Below are 19,050 nucleotides of genomic sequence, written 5' to 3'. Positions count from 1 at the left end.
TAGCAAGATTTTTCAAATTTAACAAAACAAAAACTTTTGCGATTGGAAATTTGCTACAAAACATAAGTGTGAAGTTACTTACCTCTTTTATTTTGTTTCCTTTTTTAAATATATCGATAAAATACTAAGAAAATCTAAAACGGCGGGACCTTGCGCCGTGTAAGATTTTTGTAGGCAAATAACTCGTCTTGGACGCCAAATTTTCACTATTTGATTTCGCTAAGTGGAAGGACTGCCACTTTGCTTTATATTGAAGAAAAGGCCAGCGTCAACAAAAAAATTACCAAAAATCAACGGTATTTTGTAGGCAGTTGAAACTTGCACTTGCACTACTAAAATTTCATGAGTAATAAAACTGCATACCCAAAATTTTAGAAATTCTGATTAAAAAGTTGCACGTTTTGATAAAATTTTGTATTAAGTTTATAAGTTTTCTTTATACGGTTTTTGTTGTAGTACAAACTCTGTGGTATCTTTGTCAAAAAGTAACGGGGCTTATATGAGAAAAATTTGTAGGGGCCGGAGTTAATAGTGGTTAGCGCAGGTAAATGAGAAGGCAGTTGGTTATATCCGGTAAGGTAAACTGTGGGCAACCTTAAGTCAGTCAGCCCTATTCAATCTTTCAGGGTCTGCACTTATTTTGCATCTTTGGTGGAGCTACTTTACTGGCATCCATAAGCTTCATATGTTTTGCCTGAACATCTCAGAAACTGAAACAGCTACGCATTATTGGAAGATTCTATATTAAGATAAGAGATGATTGGAGTACGTCAATTGTCATTTAAACAATTACAAGTACGGATATTAGCCAAGATTCAGAAACTCCTCCAAACATTTCATAACAAGCAATGATCAAATTTTGTTGGAATATATTTAATGTCTTACTCATATTTACCTTTTCTGTCCTTCTAGTTTTCCTTTGCCAGCCAGGCATTGAATCGTAAATTCTATAGCGCTTGTCAACAAAACAACCACATACGGCACGAATATGCATATATTTCTGTCTATTTACATATGCGCTTACATGCATACATATGTTTGTACATATGTGAATTCAAATAGTTGGTTAGTCGCGCGCTTTTTATGTGCAATGGTATGAGTCAGCGATTAGTTGTGGCTTTTTAATCATCAAACGCGCGCCACTATGATATATGAATGCACACACGCACACCTATACGTATGTAAAGATGTAAATATGTGCATATAAACCCCAAGAAGAATGCGTCAAAAAATAAATATCAAATGAGGAAAATACTTAGACCTACAATTCTAACTAGAAATGGCTACTTAGTTAAGTCAAATAGCCGACCGGAGATATCTCAAACACACGAGGTGGCCTAGTCTCGTGTCGTTCTACTACCCAATAGGAAATAATTGTCAAAATTTAAAAAGAAATTCACGTTTAACCAATAAATGTTGTCAATAATACCCTACAAGACATCGCTGAGCCCTTTGGGCTTTGTGATGACATTTGTAAAACCTGTCATGACAACAATAGACAGTAATTGCATTTTAAGCATAAAAACGATTAGTTGATTTGACTTTGTAGGGTGATGGAATTCTCACTTAGATGTAATTGCTATGAAATGAAAAGAGATATAATATTATATCACAACAGCTAGGTAAAAGTACTCAGTTTTGCGCAGCGACTGGAACAAAAATGAGTAGTTTGCTAAGCACTTTTGTAATACAGTGAGTCACAGTCAAAGTGAGCCACACTTCCTAGTCATCAGATTTAGTAGAAATTTGTTTAAAAATACCACAGATTGGAAAAAATGTTTATGTGTTTTTATTGTTTGAATATAAGCTTCAATAATTCATCGCTTACATGAAGAACTTTCTTTGTTTATTAGAAAAAAATGAGCAAAACCTAAAATAATTCACAGATCTATCTCACAGTGAAAGTGAGCCACCTTAGCTGAACTGAAGCGATGTATGATGTGCTGGACAGTTCCTCGACTTTTATTCACATATTCCGCAATTTTTCTTTGGGATTTTCCTTTTTTAAAAAGATCAATTAATAACTGTCTAATTTCAACACTTGTTTGTCGACCCATCTTTATAACCCGCTTGATAATAAACAACTAAAATACTAAGAATAAGATGCAAGCGAAAATTAATATCCAAAAATACATATCCCGTTATTTTAAAAGAAACAATGTTAGGTGGCTCACTTTGAGTGTGACGTTAGTTTGTGCGTTTTTTTTCTGTTCTTCATTATTACTCTTACTTCGGCAGCAAACAAACAGAAAAAATACAGTTAGATTACACAAGCATGCTCACTTGATAAAGTTGACAAAAAATAATGGGTGTTTGGAAGTATTTACAAAAGTTGTTTAAACAAATATCTTCAAGGAATTGGTGGCTCACTTTGACTGTGACTCACTGTACATGGACTGAAAAGTCCTGGGCCTAACACATACATAGATGGCACTAGTTTTATTGCACTAACCTCTTTTTCAGTGAGTATTAACTTTAAAAAGTCAGCTGTTAAAATGTGATGCTATTCTATTCATTTATTCGTTAGTTATTGTGCAAAGAGTAACGCTATTTTTGCTATTTTCAAAGCAATGGTTGAAAAATAATTTCGTGTTTTAATTTCACACTGCTTCTTGATGGGAAAAAATACCGTTCAAGCAAAGCAATGGCTTAAAAGGCGTTATGAGGACTCCACTCCATCAGAAACAACAATAAAACGATGGTTTGCTGACTTCAAATGTGGTCGCACAACCTAATGAGGAGGTAACACCAGAAAACATGAAAAAGATGCACAAAATCGAATACATCGTTTTGAGTGGTCGAAAAATGAAGTTGCGTGAGTTAACTGACATTGTAAAAATGTGAAAAAAACGTGTTGGCTTCATATTGTACAAGCATTTTTTTGTAAGAGAAAGCTCTGTTCAAAGTGGGTGCCGCGGTTGCTCCCTGTTTTATTTCATCAAGACAACGCACCGTGTCACAAGTCAATCAAAATAATGGCAAAACTACTTTGAATTGGTCCCACATCCACCGTATTCGCCAGATTTGGCTCACAGCGACTACCGGCTATTCGCAGATCTAAAAAAACGCTCGCCGGTAAGAAATTTCGCTCGAATGAAGAGTTTATCGCTGAAACTGAGGCGTATTTTGAGGCAGAAGATAAAGCGTTCAACAAAAGTGGTATTGAAATATTTGAGCGCCGTTGGAATGATTGCGTTGTTCTTGATGGAAATTAAGTTGATAAATAAAGCTAATTTTGAATATTAAAAAAACGTGTTTTAGTGTGTGTGTTGTAAAGCCCAGGACTTTTCAGCCCATATATTAACTATTCATGACAATAATATAAGGATTTCTTTGATACTCGTCTGTTTTGCAGAATAGTAAAAAAACAATACATTTTCAATGGTGTTGAAGGCAATTACTCCTCCAGTTTGGAATATATCTCTTGCAATTAAATAAAGCAAGTGCTAATGTCTTTTTAACAGATAACAACCGCTTGGATGCCTCCGTAATAATTGAATTCAAAATTTGATACCGCCTCCGAACGATAGATATTTTTTATGATAAGCTTTTTCATCGAGAAAATATACTTCAAATTATATCTGCAGGGAAGGTAGTACCTAAGATCGCCTGCTACTCACGCACAAACAGCGCCGTAGCCTAATGGCGGCCGTAAAACTTCCGCCGAAATTTACTAGTTGAGCACTGGGTAAGAAATCCATTTTAATCTGAAATATGAAACAGCCTTGAAGAGTAAAGGCACGAAATCGGTGTGAGCAGATAATCATTCTGTGAGTTGATTACCACCAAATACTAAATGATAGTCATTACATATTCAGCTTTTAATATTTTATCGTTACTCTGTTGGAAGGTCTGGTGTGATATTAAAACCGCCTATTTTCAATTCACGCCAACTCTATGTGTCGATTGTTGTCACTATTGTTGTTGCAGCGTAAAACGCTACCCAACATTTTTCTGCTGAAATGACAGTATTCGAACTATAATGAATATGGGTAGTTCCGGTGACGTATACCCGACTCTCGTAGGAACGGTTTTGTTATGATTATTTGTCAGCTGTTACGTGTGTACATTAGTGGCTATTCATGGACAATTACCTGAATGCTCAGTGTACAGAAATTGTGGGGATCCAATACCACTGTCACGTGTGTACATCAGTGGCTATTCATGGACAATTACCTGAATGCTCAGTGTATAGAAATTGTGGGGATCCAATACCAAAATGAAGGAAGTCTTACGGAGATAGGCAAAAAGTATCGATATATTACACGGCAGGTATGTCAATTGGGTACCAACATCAACCGATTTGTCACTATTGAAATTCCTTATGCGAGGTGTTTCTAAAAGGAAGAGAGTATGCCAATAATGTTTACACTCTTCATTACAATAAAACAGATACGGGAGCATTTCAAATGAACACTACGATTTTTTTTAACAGTGGAAATAGCTCAAATCAGAAGAAAAGGGCTCCGGAAAAAGCCCAATATACTACTAAGGTTTTTTTTGGTTTGGTGGGTAAGGTAGGATTCAAAATACCTTCGCACTTACAGCGACCGTCATCTACTGCGTCGTGTTGTGTGGCCACTAAAACGATCACCCGTCTCCTTCCGGGGAGACACTCGTCCCGGAGCTGTTTTCTATATTACTTTGGGAGGGCCCAGAACGGTATCCATAAAGGACCAATTCTATTCACCCACGTCTGGCTCCACCATATTCGTCTTCTTTTGTATCTATGCGACTTCGTTTTGTTGCACTGTGTCGAGGTCAATCTTTTTTCGTAGTACGTTGTCGATGTATTTCTGTCCTCGCGTTCTAGCAGTTTGCTGATTATATTACTCGGCGCGATGTCGCCAATCTGCTCCTTCAGAGCATTTCTTTCCATACTACTAAGGTAATATCATTAGTATGCACGATGGCGTATCAGGGGATGTGTTTACAAAAAACTGAGAATATGCTAATTATCAAAACTGTTCAAAGAAAATGAACGCAATGTCACTTCGTTGTCGTCTGAGCAACGACTGATTGGGCGAGTGTGTGAATGTGTGTGAGATGATCGTGCATAAATTCCCCTTACAATTTTGTTTTTCACCATACTTATTGGTCAAACTTTGTAAATCGATCATTCTTGACCACTACCCATGTTACTTCGTTGCCGCCTGAACCAAAGATGATAGATTACCAGGTTTGACCTTCAGCCATGGTGAAAAACGAAATTGAGTGGGCCATTGCTTCATCAGCGGATACTCGACAACAGAATTCTGCCCGCTCATTTCCCATGTACAGGTAATCACACACTCGTACAATCATTTATTGTTCAGATGGCATCGAAGCAACATAAGAACGACGGCTTTGATTTTTTTCCGGTTTATCACCAACACAATCTCAGGTTTTTTCGTATACAAATCGTTTTCATGCTATCGGTTACGTTCGTGGTGAAACGATTTTTAGATAGGAAGATTTTTTTATTACATAGCAGACCGTTGTTCGGCTTTGAGCGAATTTGACAAATATGCCGACGTCATTCGTTTTGTATTTCACTAAGCTAAAGCTAAATTTTGTGACGTAGAATCCAAAGTTCCCCTAAAATTTTTTTTTCACCATACCTAACGAGCAAACCTTGAATCTATCATCCTTGGGTTACGTCAGCCTATTAGCTGTTTTTTTTTAATTCTAACGGTCTGATCTTCTGATCTCTTTTCACCATTGTCTGAACAACTACTGATTGGAAAAGCGTAGAAAATACGTGAGAAATGTGTGGGCACAATTGTGCCATCAACTCTTCTATGACGTGGCAGCCAGACTTACTCTCACAATTTTGCCTAATCTTCTATTATATCATTCTTCACTTGTGTGTGTGTAAAGCAGCCAGTAGTTTTTTCCCTGCAGGGTTGCTGCAATCATACTGACGCACACACAAACATTGCTTTGCTCTTCTTCTTTGATGCTCTTTCCCGGTTAGTTAAACATTTTGCCAAGAGTACATATTTAGTTGTTTCTACGCGTATAAATGGAATTGCATCAGTTTGGATCGAACAGTCAGAAATCGAGCAACCCTCCAGACTTTTTTACGCGATCCTCAGCTTCAGAGCAGATCTAAAAAATTGCCGGCAGTTGCAAGAATCAAAACGAAAAACAAAAAACAGAATATCAGAACCGTATCAGAAATCAAGGCGCTTTAAATAATAACGCGTGACACGGTGGCGTCGTCGTGTACGTCCGTTAATAAAATATTAACACTCTCCAACTTATCGATAACGTATGAAACAGTGTTTTGAAAAAAAATCTGGAAATTCCGTGAGTGTTATAATAAATGACTACATTTTTTTCCGCTGCCCTTCGACGCGGACGCGCCTTTGGATTTGTGGGCTTGCACGTAAAACTGTTTTCGTTTTTATCTACAGTTTCATGACTGAAGAGAGTGCAGACTAGGTATTGAGGAGGCGCGGCAGTCGTCAGTAAGCAGCGCAGTGCATTGAAAGGAACGCAAATTTGCAAAATTTTAGTCGTTCTTTTTGCTGCCCGTTGCGGGTTCATGGCGTTGCTATGATTTCCTCTTAATTAAACCGCAAGATTCGCTTAATTGAATTGCTCCAATTCGGTTGGTCGTAAAATGAGTTTTAAATATTGTATTTGTTGAAGTGCAAGCAATGTTTGTTTGTATATGTGTGTGTATGTGTGTGCTGCATTAAACGAATTGGATAAAGTTCGTCGGACATGAAATATTTCCGAATGTTCGATGCTGTGTTTTTTTCTTTTTTGTTTCTGTCTTTGTTACACTGCCATGATGGAGTGAACAGGAAACAGAGTGACCGTGAGGTTTCGGTTAAAAAATATGGTGTTTGAAAGAAAGTTCCATTTGAAGAAAAGTTTCATTTTCGTTAAAAGTCGATGTAGGTTAGTTCGTTTCATTATTATGAATATTTTGCAGCTCTTCTTTGAGTCGAACAATTTTTAATGTGAACATTTGCTGTATTGCAATTTGTAATATTTCTGCATTTAATTCAAGTCCAGAAAAATGTACTCTTTGTCTAGAACTATCACTCAAACACTTTTAAATGCAGATATTATCGTAACCAGTTATTTACTTTGGAAACCATCCGTTTTCAGTTTTTAAAAAAATATAAAATTCATATCGAAATAATTTAAAGATTTTATTTCAAATTTTTTGGGGCATAATAAATTTCATAATTATATATTACTATGCTATGCAGTTAGCATATTTCCATCAAATGTAAACAAAAATTAAGATTCCCATTATTATTATTACATTAATTAAAATTAGTTTCAGATAGGTGATGGCTTTCCATTGCTATCACGATAAATTTGCTTGTAATGTCTAAGTGCCAACGTTTTTTTCAATCTTCGAAGCACTTCAAAAAATCATTTTTTTTTATCCTGTACAGCTCCTCCTTCGATACCGTCTTTATCTCGTCTATCGAAGCGCAGCCTCTTCCTTTCATGGGCCTCTTCAGTATCGGGAATAAGAAAAAGTCACAGGGAACCAGATCTGGAGAATACGGTGGCTGTGGCATCATAAGTGTGTTGTTTTTGGCCAAAAAGTCGCGCAGAAGCAACGATGTGTGAGCAGAGGCGTTATCGTGACGCAAAAGGCAATTTTGGTTCTTCCACAAATCCGGGCGTTTCTGGCGGATTACTTACCCCACATTGCGCATAACTTGCAGGTAATAATCCTTATTGACCGTTTTACCCTGTGGTAAGAACTCATGATGCACAACGCCCCTGCAATCGAAGAAAACGGTAAGCAAAAAAAACATTCGACCGAACTTGGCACGCTTTTTTCGGTCTTGGATCGGGCGGCAGCTTCCATTGAGATGATTGAACTTTAGTTTCCACGTCATAAACATAAACCCGCGATTCGGCACCAGTTATGACCCTCTGCTTCTGGAGCAAATTTGGGTCGTCGCAGACAGAGTCCAACATCTCATTAGCAATGTTCATGCGATGCTGCTTTTGGTCGAAATTTAGCAGTTTTGGTATGAATTTGCGGCGACCCGTCTCATGCCCAAATCATTGAAAAAATCAAGTGGCACGAGCCAATCGATATGTCTAGGTCCTCAGCAACTTCTCTAACGGTGATTCGACGATTGGCCAATATCATTTTCTTCACTTCATAAATTTTTTCGTCTGTTGTTGAAGTGCTCGGCGGCCGGACGCTTTTCGTCGTTCACATCTTCTCGACCTTCTGAGAACATTTTGTACCACCGATAAACGTTACTTTGATCCAAAAAAATTCGAAACTCGAATATATTTAACTTGCGAAAATTCAAAATTCGCGATACTTTTTGAACACACCTCGTATACATGTTAAAAAAAAATTATTTTCATGAAAAGGCGCTTTTTTAATTTTAAATATATGTTTTTATAAATTTATTTTTTTACAAATCGTACTATTTTTATTCCACATTTTAGCCTGTGGCGCTTTTTTGTTTGAAAATGTACATATAATCATGTTACAAAAAAAAACAGTTTATTTCATAAAATAAAATTTTTATAAAAATAATAAATTTTTCGTCAGCGTCACTTATAAACTTTACGATAATAAAACATATTCATAAATAGTATGAATTATAAAATTTATAAAAACCTATGTTAAATGTGTGCTGGGTTAACAATTGCTTTATACATTTCTCTTCAACGATATTTCAGTACAAGATGCAAAAACGGTCGTAAAAACCTTAATTTTTAAGCTGTTCCTTGGGGTTCTATTGAGACCATTAGGAGGTTGGGACTTTCATCGTTATAATAGTGTGACCTTGCTCTTTCTATTGGGCGTCGTGGGCGCTGCTACGCCATCTCCCCCTCCGCCCGCCAAACCAACTATATCGTAGTAGTAACGGAAAGTTTAGCCTCAGATAGAAATAGGAGTAATTTGTATAATATACGATTTTTTTATATTTCTAAGATTTTTTTATATTTATAAAATTATTATCTACTATCTGCATAAAATGTTTTCAAAGCTTTAAAAAACTAAAAACAAATTAATATTAGTTTGGGGAAATCCTTCATTTTCTTGGTAGATGGCGGTAATGGTCGATATCTCGTAAAGTATAAATCAAACAATTTAAAATTTACGCTCGTAGTCAAATTGACATTTCACAATTGTTGTTCAATTTGTTTGTTCAATTCAGTTAAGAGTTACAGGGTATTTGCAATGGAACTCAACAAAGAGAAAATTCGGTACATTTTATAGTTTTTCTTTGATAAAAGCGAAATTGTGGTGCCGATACTGTTACTGCTAATTTCGCGCCATTTTGGGTTCGTCGATTCGCATCAGGCATTTTTAATGTCGATAAAATCACAGAAAGAAGTAGAGTCGACCGGCATGTTCGTAGTCACAGCATCGCCCAGGAGTTAAACGGCCTAAAATCGGTGATAAAATTGAGAGCGCCATTAACACCTTTGAAGCCTTTTTTAAGGCTTTTATGTTCCCACGGCAGTCGGTTATACGTAACCGGATCTATACTTGGTCAACGATCTATATTTGGTCTAAGACTGTCACTTCAACAGCTTTCCCCATTTATACATATGTATGTATGGGGAATGTTTATGCTGCTACAACAACAACGACAAGCATTTTTTTATTCCATCTATATGTACATATATGTTCCCGTAAACCAAGGTCTATTACTCTGCTAAACTTTTTTAATAGCCCTTCCCCTTCAGAATTCAAAATGACCCTTTTTCACTTCATATTACCTACATAACTGCCACAACAATCATCCGACATCCATTCTGGAAAATAGACATATAAGTTTATGAGAACTTGCATTATGGCGTTTTCAAGAGGCATAGAGGAACTTTTCACAGCCCGATCGCAAAAGTTTATTAGCCTCAAAAAATTTTACTTTACAAAAAACTCGCACCCTTTGAAAGTGTAACTGACTAGCCAGTTTGTTGTCTTGCGGCCACTAAAGCATGCACAGTTTTTGCCGTGGAGCAAGTATTACGACCGTGAAATTGATCCAATCACTCTTGAAGTTGCGATTCTTCTTCTTGCTTGGTGCGATAATCGCTTAAGTGATTTTGGCCGAGTTGAACATACCCCGCCAGTCGTTTCCTTCTCGTGCTAACCGGCGCCAATTGCAAACACCAAGGGAAGCCAAGTCCTTCTCCACCTGATTTTTCCAAGGCAGAGGAGGCCTTCCTGTTCCTCTGCTGCCATAGTACCGCATCGAATACTTTTAGAGCCGGAGCGGTTGTATCTATTCGGACAACATGTCCCAGCTAACGAAGCCGCTGGATCTTTATTCGCTGCATTATGTGTATCTTTTTCTCAAACACTCCCAAGTGACGCCTCATAGAATGTTGCCATCGTCCAAGCTTCTGCGTCATACGATAGGGTGGGCATGATCAGTAGTTTTGTTCGTCGAGAGAGGTAATTGAGTAGTAATGGCCTACTTAGTCCAAAGTAGCACTTTTTGGAAAGAGAGATTATCCGTTGGATTTCAAGGCTGACATTGGTATCGGTGTTAATACTAGTTCCTAAATAAACGAAGTCTCTTACAACCTCCTAATCATAACTGTCAGCAGTGACGTGTGTGCCGATCTGCAATTGCGCCAACTGTTTGTTTGATGACAGGAGGTACTTCGTTTTGTCCTCGTTCACCATCAGACCCATTCTATCCAATTAGGAAAAGGGAGAACTAACTGCGCGGTTGTTAACGCCGATGATGTCAATATTATCGGCATATGCCAAACAATTTATGCTCTTATAAAAAATTATGCCTGAGCGAGTGCGGCTCGCACGTTCTTTACCATCACCAGAGTCACCCTGTCTGAAACCTCGTTTGGTATCAAACTGCTTGGATAGGTCCTTCCCAATTCTGACGGCGCTACTTGTATTGAGCAAATACATTTTGCATATGCCCGAATATCAGCCAGCATGAATGGCGTTTTGACAATCGTTCTACCAACAAACCAAGCCGGATTGAAATCCCTCGAAGGACCGTCACTTCGACAGCATTCCCCAAAATTCTTAGGTAATTAATAATATTATTTGCTGTTACAACACCCACATTTCAACATGCTAGAGAATTACAAAAAAAAAATAAGTTTGAGTTTGTATTTCATTACAACGTTTTTAAACCCATATTTAGAAACACTTCATGTACTTTTTTCCCCCTTCTACGTAAAGCAATTCTTTAGCTTTGTGGTTAACATTAATTTCCTTAATGCAAAAACTGCAATGCCACAATTACTTTACTCTATCATATTAGTGAAAACCAATAACAAAACTAAGCAAACAGAAGAATAAAACAAAAAATTAAACCATATGGTTAACACACATCCAAAGAAATGGCTGGCCGACAATCCGTTGGCTGGCCTGACAGTTTGACTGAGTGTCACCGCTTGCCACAATTCAATTTGTTTGCATTATCGCTGTGCTTTATTTTGACCACAAAATTTCAATCAAGCAACCAGCAGGCGGACACGGTTCGACTGACAATAGCTTGCGGGAGTCGTTGGCTGCTTGAATGGCTCGCGAAATCATAGACCACATAAAAGGATGCACAACCGCCCGTAGACAGTTATACGCAATCATTTATGAATAAACTACAGCAACATTTTATTGCTCGTTCCATTTGCCTTGCTTCTCTCTTTTATTTACTTCTTTTCATACGCTGTCAGGCATCCGCCACAACGAAGGCCGCGGATTTTAATTTGAGTAGGCTGAGTACTGCGCTGTAAAATGAAGCTTCTAGCCGTAATGCATTCGACGTGTCCTAGTGTGTTTGTGCGTGACACACTGGCAATAGAACACGAGTCCGATCCATGGGGAGAACATTAGGCATTTAAAAAAGATTTAACGCATCGCCTTTCGGCTGACAATGGCAAACTTTCCAGTGTATCTCTTCTAAACTTTTCTAAGAGGAGCTTTTTCATGGTAGAAATACACTCGGTGGCTTGCAATTGCCTGCCGAGGGACTATTGGAAAAAAACAGTGCCTACCATTTGGTGTTTCGTGCCCAGTGTTTCGAACCCGTGCACTTCGGAGAGGTAGTCACGCAACAATCCATTCGGTTAGGATGGCCGCCCGCCCTCTCTCTTAACAAGTCATCTGTACTTCAAAAGTGGTAGGTATTAAACTGTAGGTCTGTCCATTTGCGGCAGGGAGAAGAAACATTATCTAAATACTTTTAAAGGCGCGCCTGATTATTAACACATATTTTTATTAAAACTTGAAGCAATTCAACCTGGCAAGTCCTGGCGTGTCAAACTAAACATCAAATCATAGCTGAACGCAAACCAGCGAATAAATATTATTTGAAATACGACGCAACCACGTTTTGTCTCATTTTTATTCTATTCTCCTTCCTTTTAATCTTCTTTTTCGAGTTACTTTTTCATCTCTCAGACTCGCGCATCCTGTGCGCTATTTGCTTCTCCACTATGGTCACCTGCCCTCTTGCCCTAGCTATTGTTTCAGTTTGCAGAGACAGGCGGCAGAATCTACCACCACAAGCCATTTGCCGTCATCAAGGCTGCACTTGCCTACTCCTCTGCTCTCGTTACTTAGTTTTTCTGCAGTCTGCTTGGCACGTTGGTGTTTAGCAGCCTCGACTTTGACGAGCTTGCACCGAGAACTTGGCATGCAATGGCACAATTAAGCACGACCACCAATGAGGTGGAGAAGGGGTGAAGGGCGAGCACTTGAAGTGCATGGAAAGAGAAGGAAACTTGATGGTCGTTGGTGTCGTCCTTTGGTAGTATGTCCTTCTCCCTTCCGTACTACGTAGCTCATGCAGCTCGTACATTGGCGTCACACTCATCCGGGCAGTCAACACAAGTAGGCTACCCCTCTTATGCCTCGCACTCAAAACAAATCAGACGCTACCACTTTCACAGCCATGATCTATGCTGTCTTTATCCTTTTTCTGTGAAGAGGAGGAAATGGGTGACGACTACCGTCGATCTACTTATGCCATATTGGCTTGGCTGGGATTTTGTTTATTTTTTGTGAATGCTCCCTGCGTATATTTTCTCAGCAACAATATTAGATGTGTTTCTTCTCTTTTTCATATTTTTTATCCGTGTTTATTTCGGTAACTTTGCTTTTTACACACCAACAAGTAGCAAACGTTGTTGCCTTTACGTTCGAGGCAAAAGTGTGAGTTGCATAAAAACGGCGCAAAAAATGCATAGCTCTTGTCGTTTTGTACGATTTGAAGGACGAACGAACGGAAGGTATACTTGGTAAAAGTGTTAGGCCTCACTGGTGGCAATGACTACCACGCCCACCAAGCACGCCCAACAACGGAAATACTTTTTGAAGTGCCATGCAAAAAAGCGCTTAGGGATGGTGAATGAGTGGCAAAGACTCAACAATATTCAAACTATGCACTCGCAAAATATGAGATTGTTAACTGTTAACGAATAAACAAACTAGACGAATGGAAATATTCATCGATTTCTGCTTGTTCGTGCCTTGGTCGCTCTTCGCTCTGATTAGGTAACAACAACACGGACAGGCGGTGGCATCTGATTGTTGACTGGACGTGTTTGATTTTTCACGAGATAAAATTGTGGCTGTGGTTCTTTATGAGTGGGTAGAGCAATCATTGAGTAAAAGCCAAAAGGAAATCAGTTAAGTTCATGAACTTTTGAGTGAACTAATGTACAACAAATTTGTGGTAGTTACAAATAGTACGAGAGCCTCTGCTCCTTACTATGTGTGTCCGAGAGGGCTTGGGCAGGTTTGTTCATTGTGATACCGCATTTAAGAGAACTCCAGGCTTGCAGTTTTTCGGCATTTATAGTTGAAAGTAAGGCCGGCAAATATGAAGAATACGCATGTGAAGGCATTCACAGAGGGACATAGCTAACAGTGTCGCATTTTATCCAAAGCGCTACAGGGCCAGAATAAATGTTGTAGGCTCTCTATTATATTCTTACCTGTTGTTGTTGTTGTAGCAGTAACTTTGCCCTGTCGTGTAGTGTAGTCACCGGTTGTCTTCGTCTAGATCCTCCAACGGTAGGGCCAGGAAACTTGTGGTTTCGATGGGTTGGATACAGAGGGAAAGAGGTGTTAGATGAATGGGTTTAATGAGGCACGTGAAAAGGTGGTTAGTGTCGTGCGGGGTTTTTTCACATGCCGGACATATGTTTAGTATATCGGGGTCAATTCTGGAGTTTAACCTGCTACAGTATCCAGAACGTAATTGTGCCAAGGTTACGTGGGACTCTCGGGAAAGTTGGAGCTCTTCGTCTGCAATGGGTGGTAATTGGACTACGATGACGGCATTCGGGGGTCGGGAGCTTAAGAAGGTGGTAAGAGTTTCCCGATGAATATCCTATTAAGCTCATTCATATCGGGGAATATAAAGTTAAGCTACTCAGTTGCAATGTATAAGTAGTGCTCGAAGATGTTAGTTGTGGTACACCTCATGGCAAGCTCATTCAGAGTATTGATGCCTTCAAAGATAATTCTAGAAGTTTAGTCATTTGCGATCAAAATATCTTTAAAATGAATACCACCACCTACCTACCCATGTTTACATATGGCTCGAAGTTGAACGGAAGAGTTAGTGGGGGAGTATTCAGCGAGGAGCTCCTTATTAAGCTCAAATTTAGGCTTCCGGACCACTGTAGTGTTTTCCAAGTGGAGGTAACCGCAATTAAGGAAGCAGTGGATTGTTTGCTTCCTTCTGTTATTACTTACTTACAAGCGGCAATAAGTGCCTTGGGCTCGTTATATGTGAGCTTGAAATTAATCGGTGAATGCCTGACTTCTCTCTCGTTTGCATCCGAATTCTTCGATATTGAGCTCATTTGGGTTCCTGGTCACAGTGACATAACAGGAAACTGCTGGGCTGATGAGCTAGATAGACAGGGGACCCCGGAAACGATTTCCCCGCGAAATAAGCGGATTTGGGTTCCCTTGAAAACTTATTGAATGGTCTCGCGTCAACTCAGCGAGCGATGGGCTTCTGCGCAAACGTGCAAAGTTGCGAGATCCTTCTGGCCACGCCCAGATCAGATGCGCTCGGGGGAACTTCTAAGGCAAACAAAGCTGCAGCTCTCGAATTTGGTAGGTAACCTTACCGGACATTGTCCGTTTGTTGCGTTGAGACTTGGGATTGATTCGAGTCCTTTCCTCAGAAGCTGTCTGGAGAACGAGGTGAAATCATCTCAACTGTCTTGCTCTCGTTGGGCAAAAATTTAGATATCCAAAGCCCCTTCTTCCTTTTTTCACCTGTCTGGTTCTTTTCCATCTCCTAGTATGCCACATTTTCGAGTGCTTAAATCTAAGTTATCTCTCTGCTGTTACTCCAGCGGCATCGCCAAAAATAATTGCGGAGTATTTTATGATGCTACAATAAGACCCTAATTTTCTACCTAAGCAGGAACGGTCACTACTTTATATTGTTTTAAAGTTGCAGCTTTGGCAACTAATTGGGGTTTTGGGTTTTGGTTATTGTATTGACTTGACTGTACGAAAAAACTATAGATCTGTAAAAATTAGCATTAAATCCTTTATAAAAAAATGTTTTCTTATTTTTGCAGATGTTGCTGTTCCACATTTTTTAATTTTTGAGTCTGTGAGTTCGCGATCATATTTGAAAATTTCGACATTTTGCTTCAGTGTTGCTGTTACCGCACCGCACAGTGGCAGGAGTCGAGCGGCGCGTATCACCCAATGTGGCTGCCAACGTTTGCTCCAATGTTGCGTTCAACGCCTAGAAAATGGTCAAAGCGGTCACAGCGCGAGCAACAGCAACTACGGCCGCATTGTACATAGCAAATCATCGTTTACAGCTACAGCAAGAGCAGCCTAGCGGCAAGAAGTCTGCTCAACATCAGCAGCAACAAGCAGAGAATTTTTTCGCGCCACAGCAACAACAAAAACAAATTCAAAGTGAACATCGTGAGCAGCAGTTTGTTGTTGGTGCCGAGGAGCCGTGCGCAAAACGTGTTGCTGTTGCATCGCCTAGCAAAATGGTAATACCGTCGTCGGCGGCAACAGCATCAGCAACAACAACCTCATCAGCGTCCACATCCTCGTCCATCGCAACCACAAACGCAACCACAACTGCAACAACGACAAATAATGGTAATACAAATGCTGCCGGTCAGCAACAGACGCAGCAACAGCAAAATGCTCTCTATCACCAGCAGCAGCAGCAACAACAACACACGCCCGCTAGCCACAACAGCCAGCAGTCGGCTCCGCGGCAGCATCCGAAGAAGCGGAAATTCGACCCAGCCGAACTTGACCGGCAACAAACGTCACCACAGCCGCAGCAACAACAACCGCAACATGGTGTCGGCACAACTTCGTTCGCGTCAAGTTCCGCGACGACCACGTCCTGGAATGATGCGAATATATTGTCAGCGGTCAAGAACGGCAACGGTAACGGAAATGGGAACGCTAGCAACAACAGCGGCTCTTCACCGCTGAGCATGAAGAACGGTAACGTGGCGGCGGCATCGATGGCAATGCCATCAACAACAACAACCAATGTTATTGTTAGCAGTGCTGGAAATAATCGTGTGTGGGCAACGACAACAACAACAACATGTGCTCCGGAAGTCACGGCACCGACGGAGATGGTCTATACAGCGATACGTTCTACGTCGCAGCAGCAACACTCACCGGCGACGCAGTCGATGGTTGTGTGTCCAATGATGGCGACGACGTTTGCTGCGACGTCTGTACCATTAGGAGTCGTAGTTGGCGCTGGCGCCAACAGTAGCACCGGAGCGACAGTTGTAACGACGGCCGGACGCGGCGCCACCTCGCTGGAGAGTCCCGAGAAGCGCATTATAGTAACAAGGTAAAGAAGATTGATATTACCAATAAATAAGTATTTAGATATAGATATTAAAAATTGCCTTCATGCATTATTATAAATTTTTTTTTTTTTCACTCTTAGCGCGCAGCCGTCGAGTACTTATAAGCTGCAGAATGTAGCTGGTGTTAGCAACAATGCCAACAGTAATCGCACTGTGACGCCTACCAGCAATGCGACATTGCAGCAACAACGTTTCGCCTACCAGCACCATCTGCAACAACAACAACAACAGCAGCCTGTCGTTGCCTTGCAGCAACAGCAGCCCCTAGCGGCTAATTTAGATCTCAGCGAATGGTCAAATACGCGCGTATTGGCCAAATTAAATAACTTCTATGCATCGGGTATCATACGTCAAACGACATCGCACAACGGCAACAGCGCGAGCAACGCAGAAGCCGCATCCTCCTCTGCCTCCGCCTCGCCCAATGGCAGACCGCCATCGGCTGCAACACCAAACTCAATTTTGGTGGAATTCGATCCGCCGGAAAATTGCACGCAGCGCTACACGGACGTATTGGGCAACGGGCGTTTCAATGTGATATTGGACGCGAGTCCACCATTAGCTGATGTAAGTTAAAGCGCACTGACAAATATACATGCACAAATACATGCATACGCCCATGCATACATTTAGTGTTGCTGCAAATTGCTTGCATCAAATCGAATTATATACATATATTGACAAGCCAAACCATTGACCTAATTAATGCGCTCTCTACTCTTCCAATTTTATGCTCTTTCCCTCGCCTTCCGATTTTATTAGATTAACTTGGATACGCGCGTTTGTGTGCGCAGTCAAATTGAAGGGCGATCGGGTTACGTATTTGTGGAGGGCATGGTGACTGACATCAATACACACACAAAACAATTCACTGTGCAAATAAACACGGATTCTACGCCAATCGTAAGTCTCAATTTTTGTTGTTGCTAGCATTTTTTAGTAATGCGTTGTAAGTGAAATTTTATAAATTGGTGCAGATTGCAAAATATTGGCCAACATAGCCGTTTTATTATAGCCCTTATTATTTTATTATCCATTTGTGATAATCTAAACAATTTTTATTGGCCTAGTTTGCTCTCCATTACCTAACTTCTACCCTGTTTCGTTATTAATTTTTAATACCTTTCATTTCGCCGCAGTTTAAAAAGGTGAAACGTGCCGATTTGCGACTTCTACTTCCGCCGTGGTGGGACGAGTTACGTGAACTTTCTCCTTCTCCACACACAAGCGGCGCTCACAAAGTAGGCAGCGCACACTCCGCGGTGCTAACTCCTCCACAGCAACATCGTAATGCCAGTGGCAGCAGCACCAACGTGCCACCACACAAAGGTAGCGCCGGCCATCATTCGCAATTGACTTATGTGGCGATGCGTTACGATGGTAAATGTCCGGCACATCTTACACCCACCAGCGCGCAGCAACATCCCCAGCATATGGCGTCATACAGTGCCGCCTCTGCCGCTCAGCAACAACAGCATCTACAAAAACAAGAAGAGTATTATCGCACGACTGCCACTTCACCTTTCCAGACTGTCGGTGGCAGCGGGCAACCGCTACTTGTGAACGCCAGCACCTCGGCCACTATTGGCAAGCATAACGGTAACGGCAACATTGGCGCAACGTCGGTACCCGAAATTGTTGTCTCGCAACAACAATTACAATTAAGTGCCACCAACAGTCATCAACCGCACCCGCAGCACTCATCAGTCGTACTCTCACAATCGCCATCGGATGATCTGCAGCGCCGACAAACACGGCAGTATGATGAATTCGAGTCGGATGATGAATTAAAAGGTGTTCAAATTGATGGTTACACGCTGGGCGATGGCGACCCCGAGAAGCTATCGGCGGGCAGCAAACGCAGCAGTGTGCAGAGTCGCGGCAGCACATCAAGCACCCCAAGGTAGCGTTGCGTCTAATTCAATTATTTAATTGAGGTGCCTTAACCCTTTCGTAATTTGCTTGCAGATCTCAAGCAACTACACCGCATCGTTTCAAAAAGGGTGACATTGTTCAATCGGAGTCCGGTGTACGCAAAAAATACAATGGTAAGCAATGGCGTCGCCTATGCGGCATGTGCTCCAAGGAATCTCAGCGACGCGGCTTGTGCTCACGCCATCTGAATCAGAAAGGCAGCGCTTTACGCCCCAATGGCGCTAGCCGTTTTCCTAGGTATATTATTTTTGTTGTGTTTTTTATTGTAACATAACCTCATGTGTGCACTCTCTATTGTCATTA

At 40.7% G+C, this 19,050-nt stretch overlaps 1 protein-coding gene across 6 annotated transcripts in view; it reads left to right on the top strand.

Annotated features, from left to right (window-relative positions):
* LOC128863044 (putative transcription factor capicua) overlaps positions 1-19,050 on the top strand; it is a 71,534-nt gene that overhangs the window by 29,080 nt on the left and 23,404 nt on the right. For 3 of the 6 annotated variants that reach the window (XM_054101976.1, XM_054101944.1, XM_054101986.1), the window contains exons 2-6: positions 15,523-16,793; positions 16,893-17,379; positions 17,575-17,715; positions 17,952-18,715; positions 18,781-18,984. In XM_054101976.1, coding sequence (XP_053957951.1) covers positions 15,703-16,793; positions 16,893-17,379; positions 17,575-17,715; positions 17,952-18,715; positions 18,781-18,984 — 2,687 coding nt within the window. In that variant the 5' untranslated portion in view covers positions 15,523-15,702. Of the gene's footprint in view, positions 1-5,996; positions 6,292-7,400; positions 7,680-15,522; positions 16,794-16,892; positions 17,380-17,574; positions 17,716-17,951; positions 18,716-18,780; positions 18,985-19,050 lie in introns of those variants that run through there. The other 3 variants (XM_054101959.1, XM_054101967.1, XM_054101952.1) reach the window with 3 other exon arrangements.

This window comes from Anastrepha ludens, chromosome 2 (genome assembly GCF_028408465.1).
Source record: "Anastrepha ludens isolate Willacy chromosome 2, idAnaLude1.1, whole genome shotgun sequence".
In the NCBI taxonomy this organism is placed as follows: Eukaryota; Metazoa; Arthropoda; class Insecta; order Diptera; family Tephritidae; genus Anastrepha; species Anastrepha ludens.
This window is presented reverse-complemented; position numbering and strand designations above follow the sequence as displayed.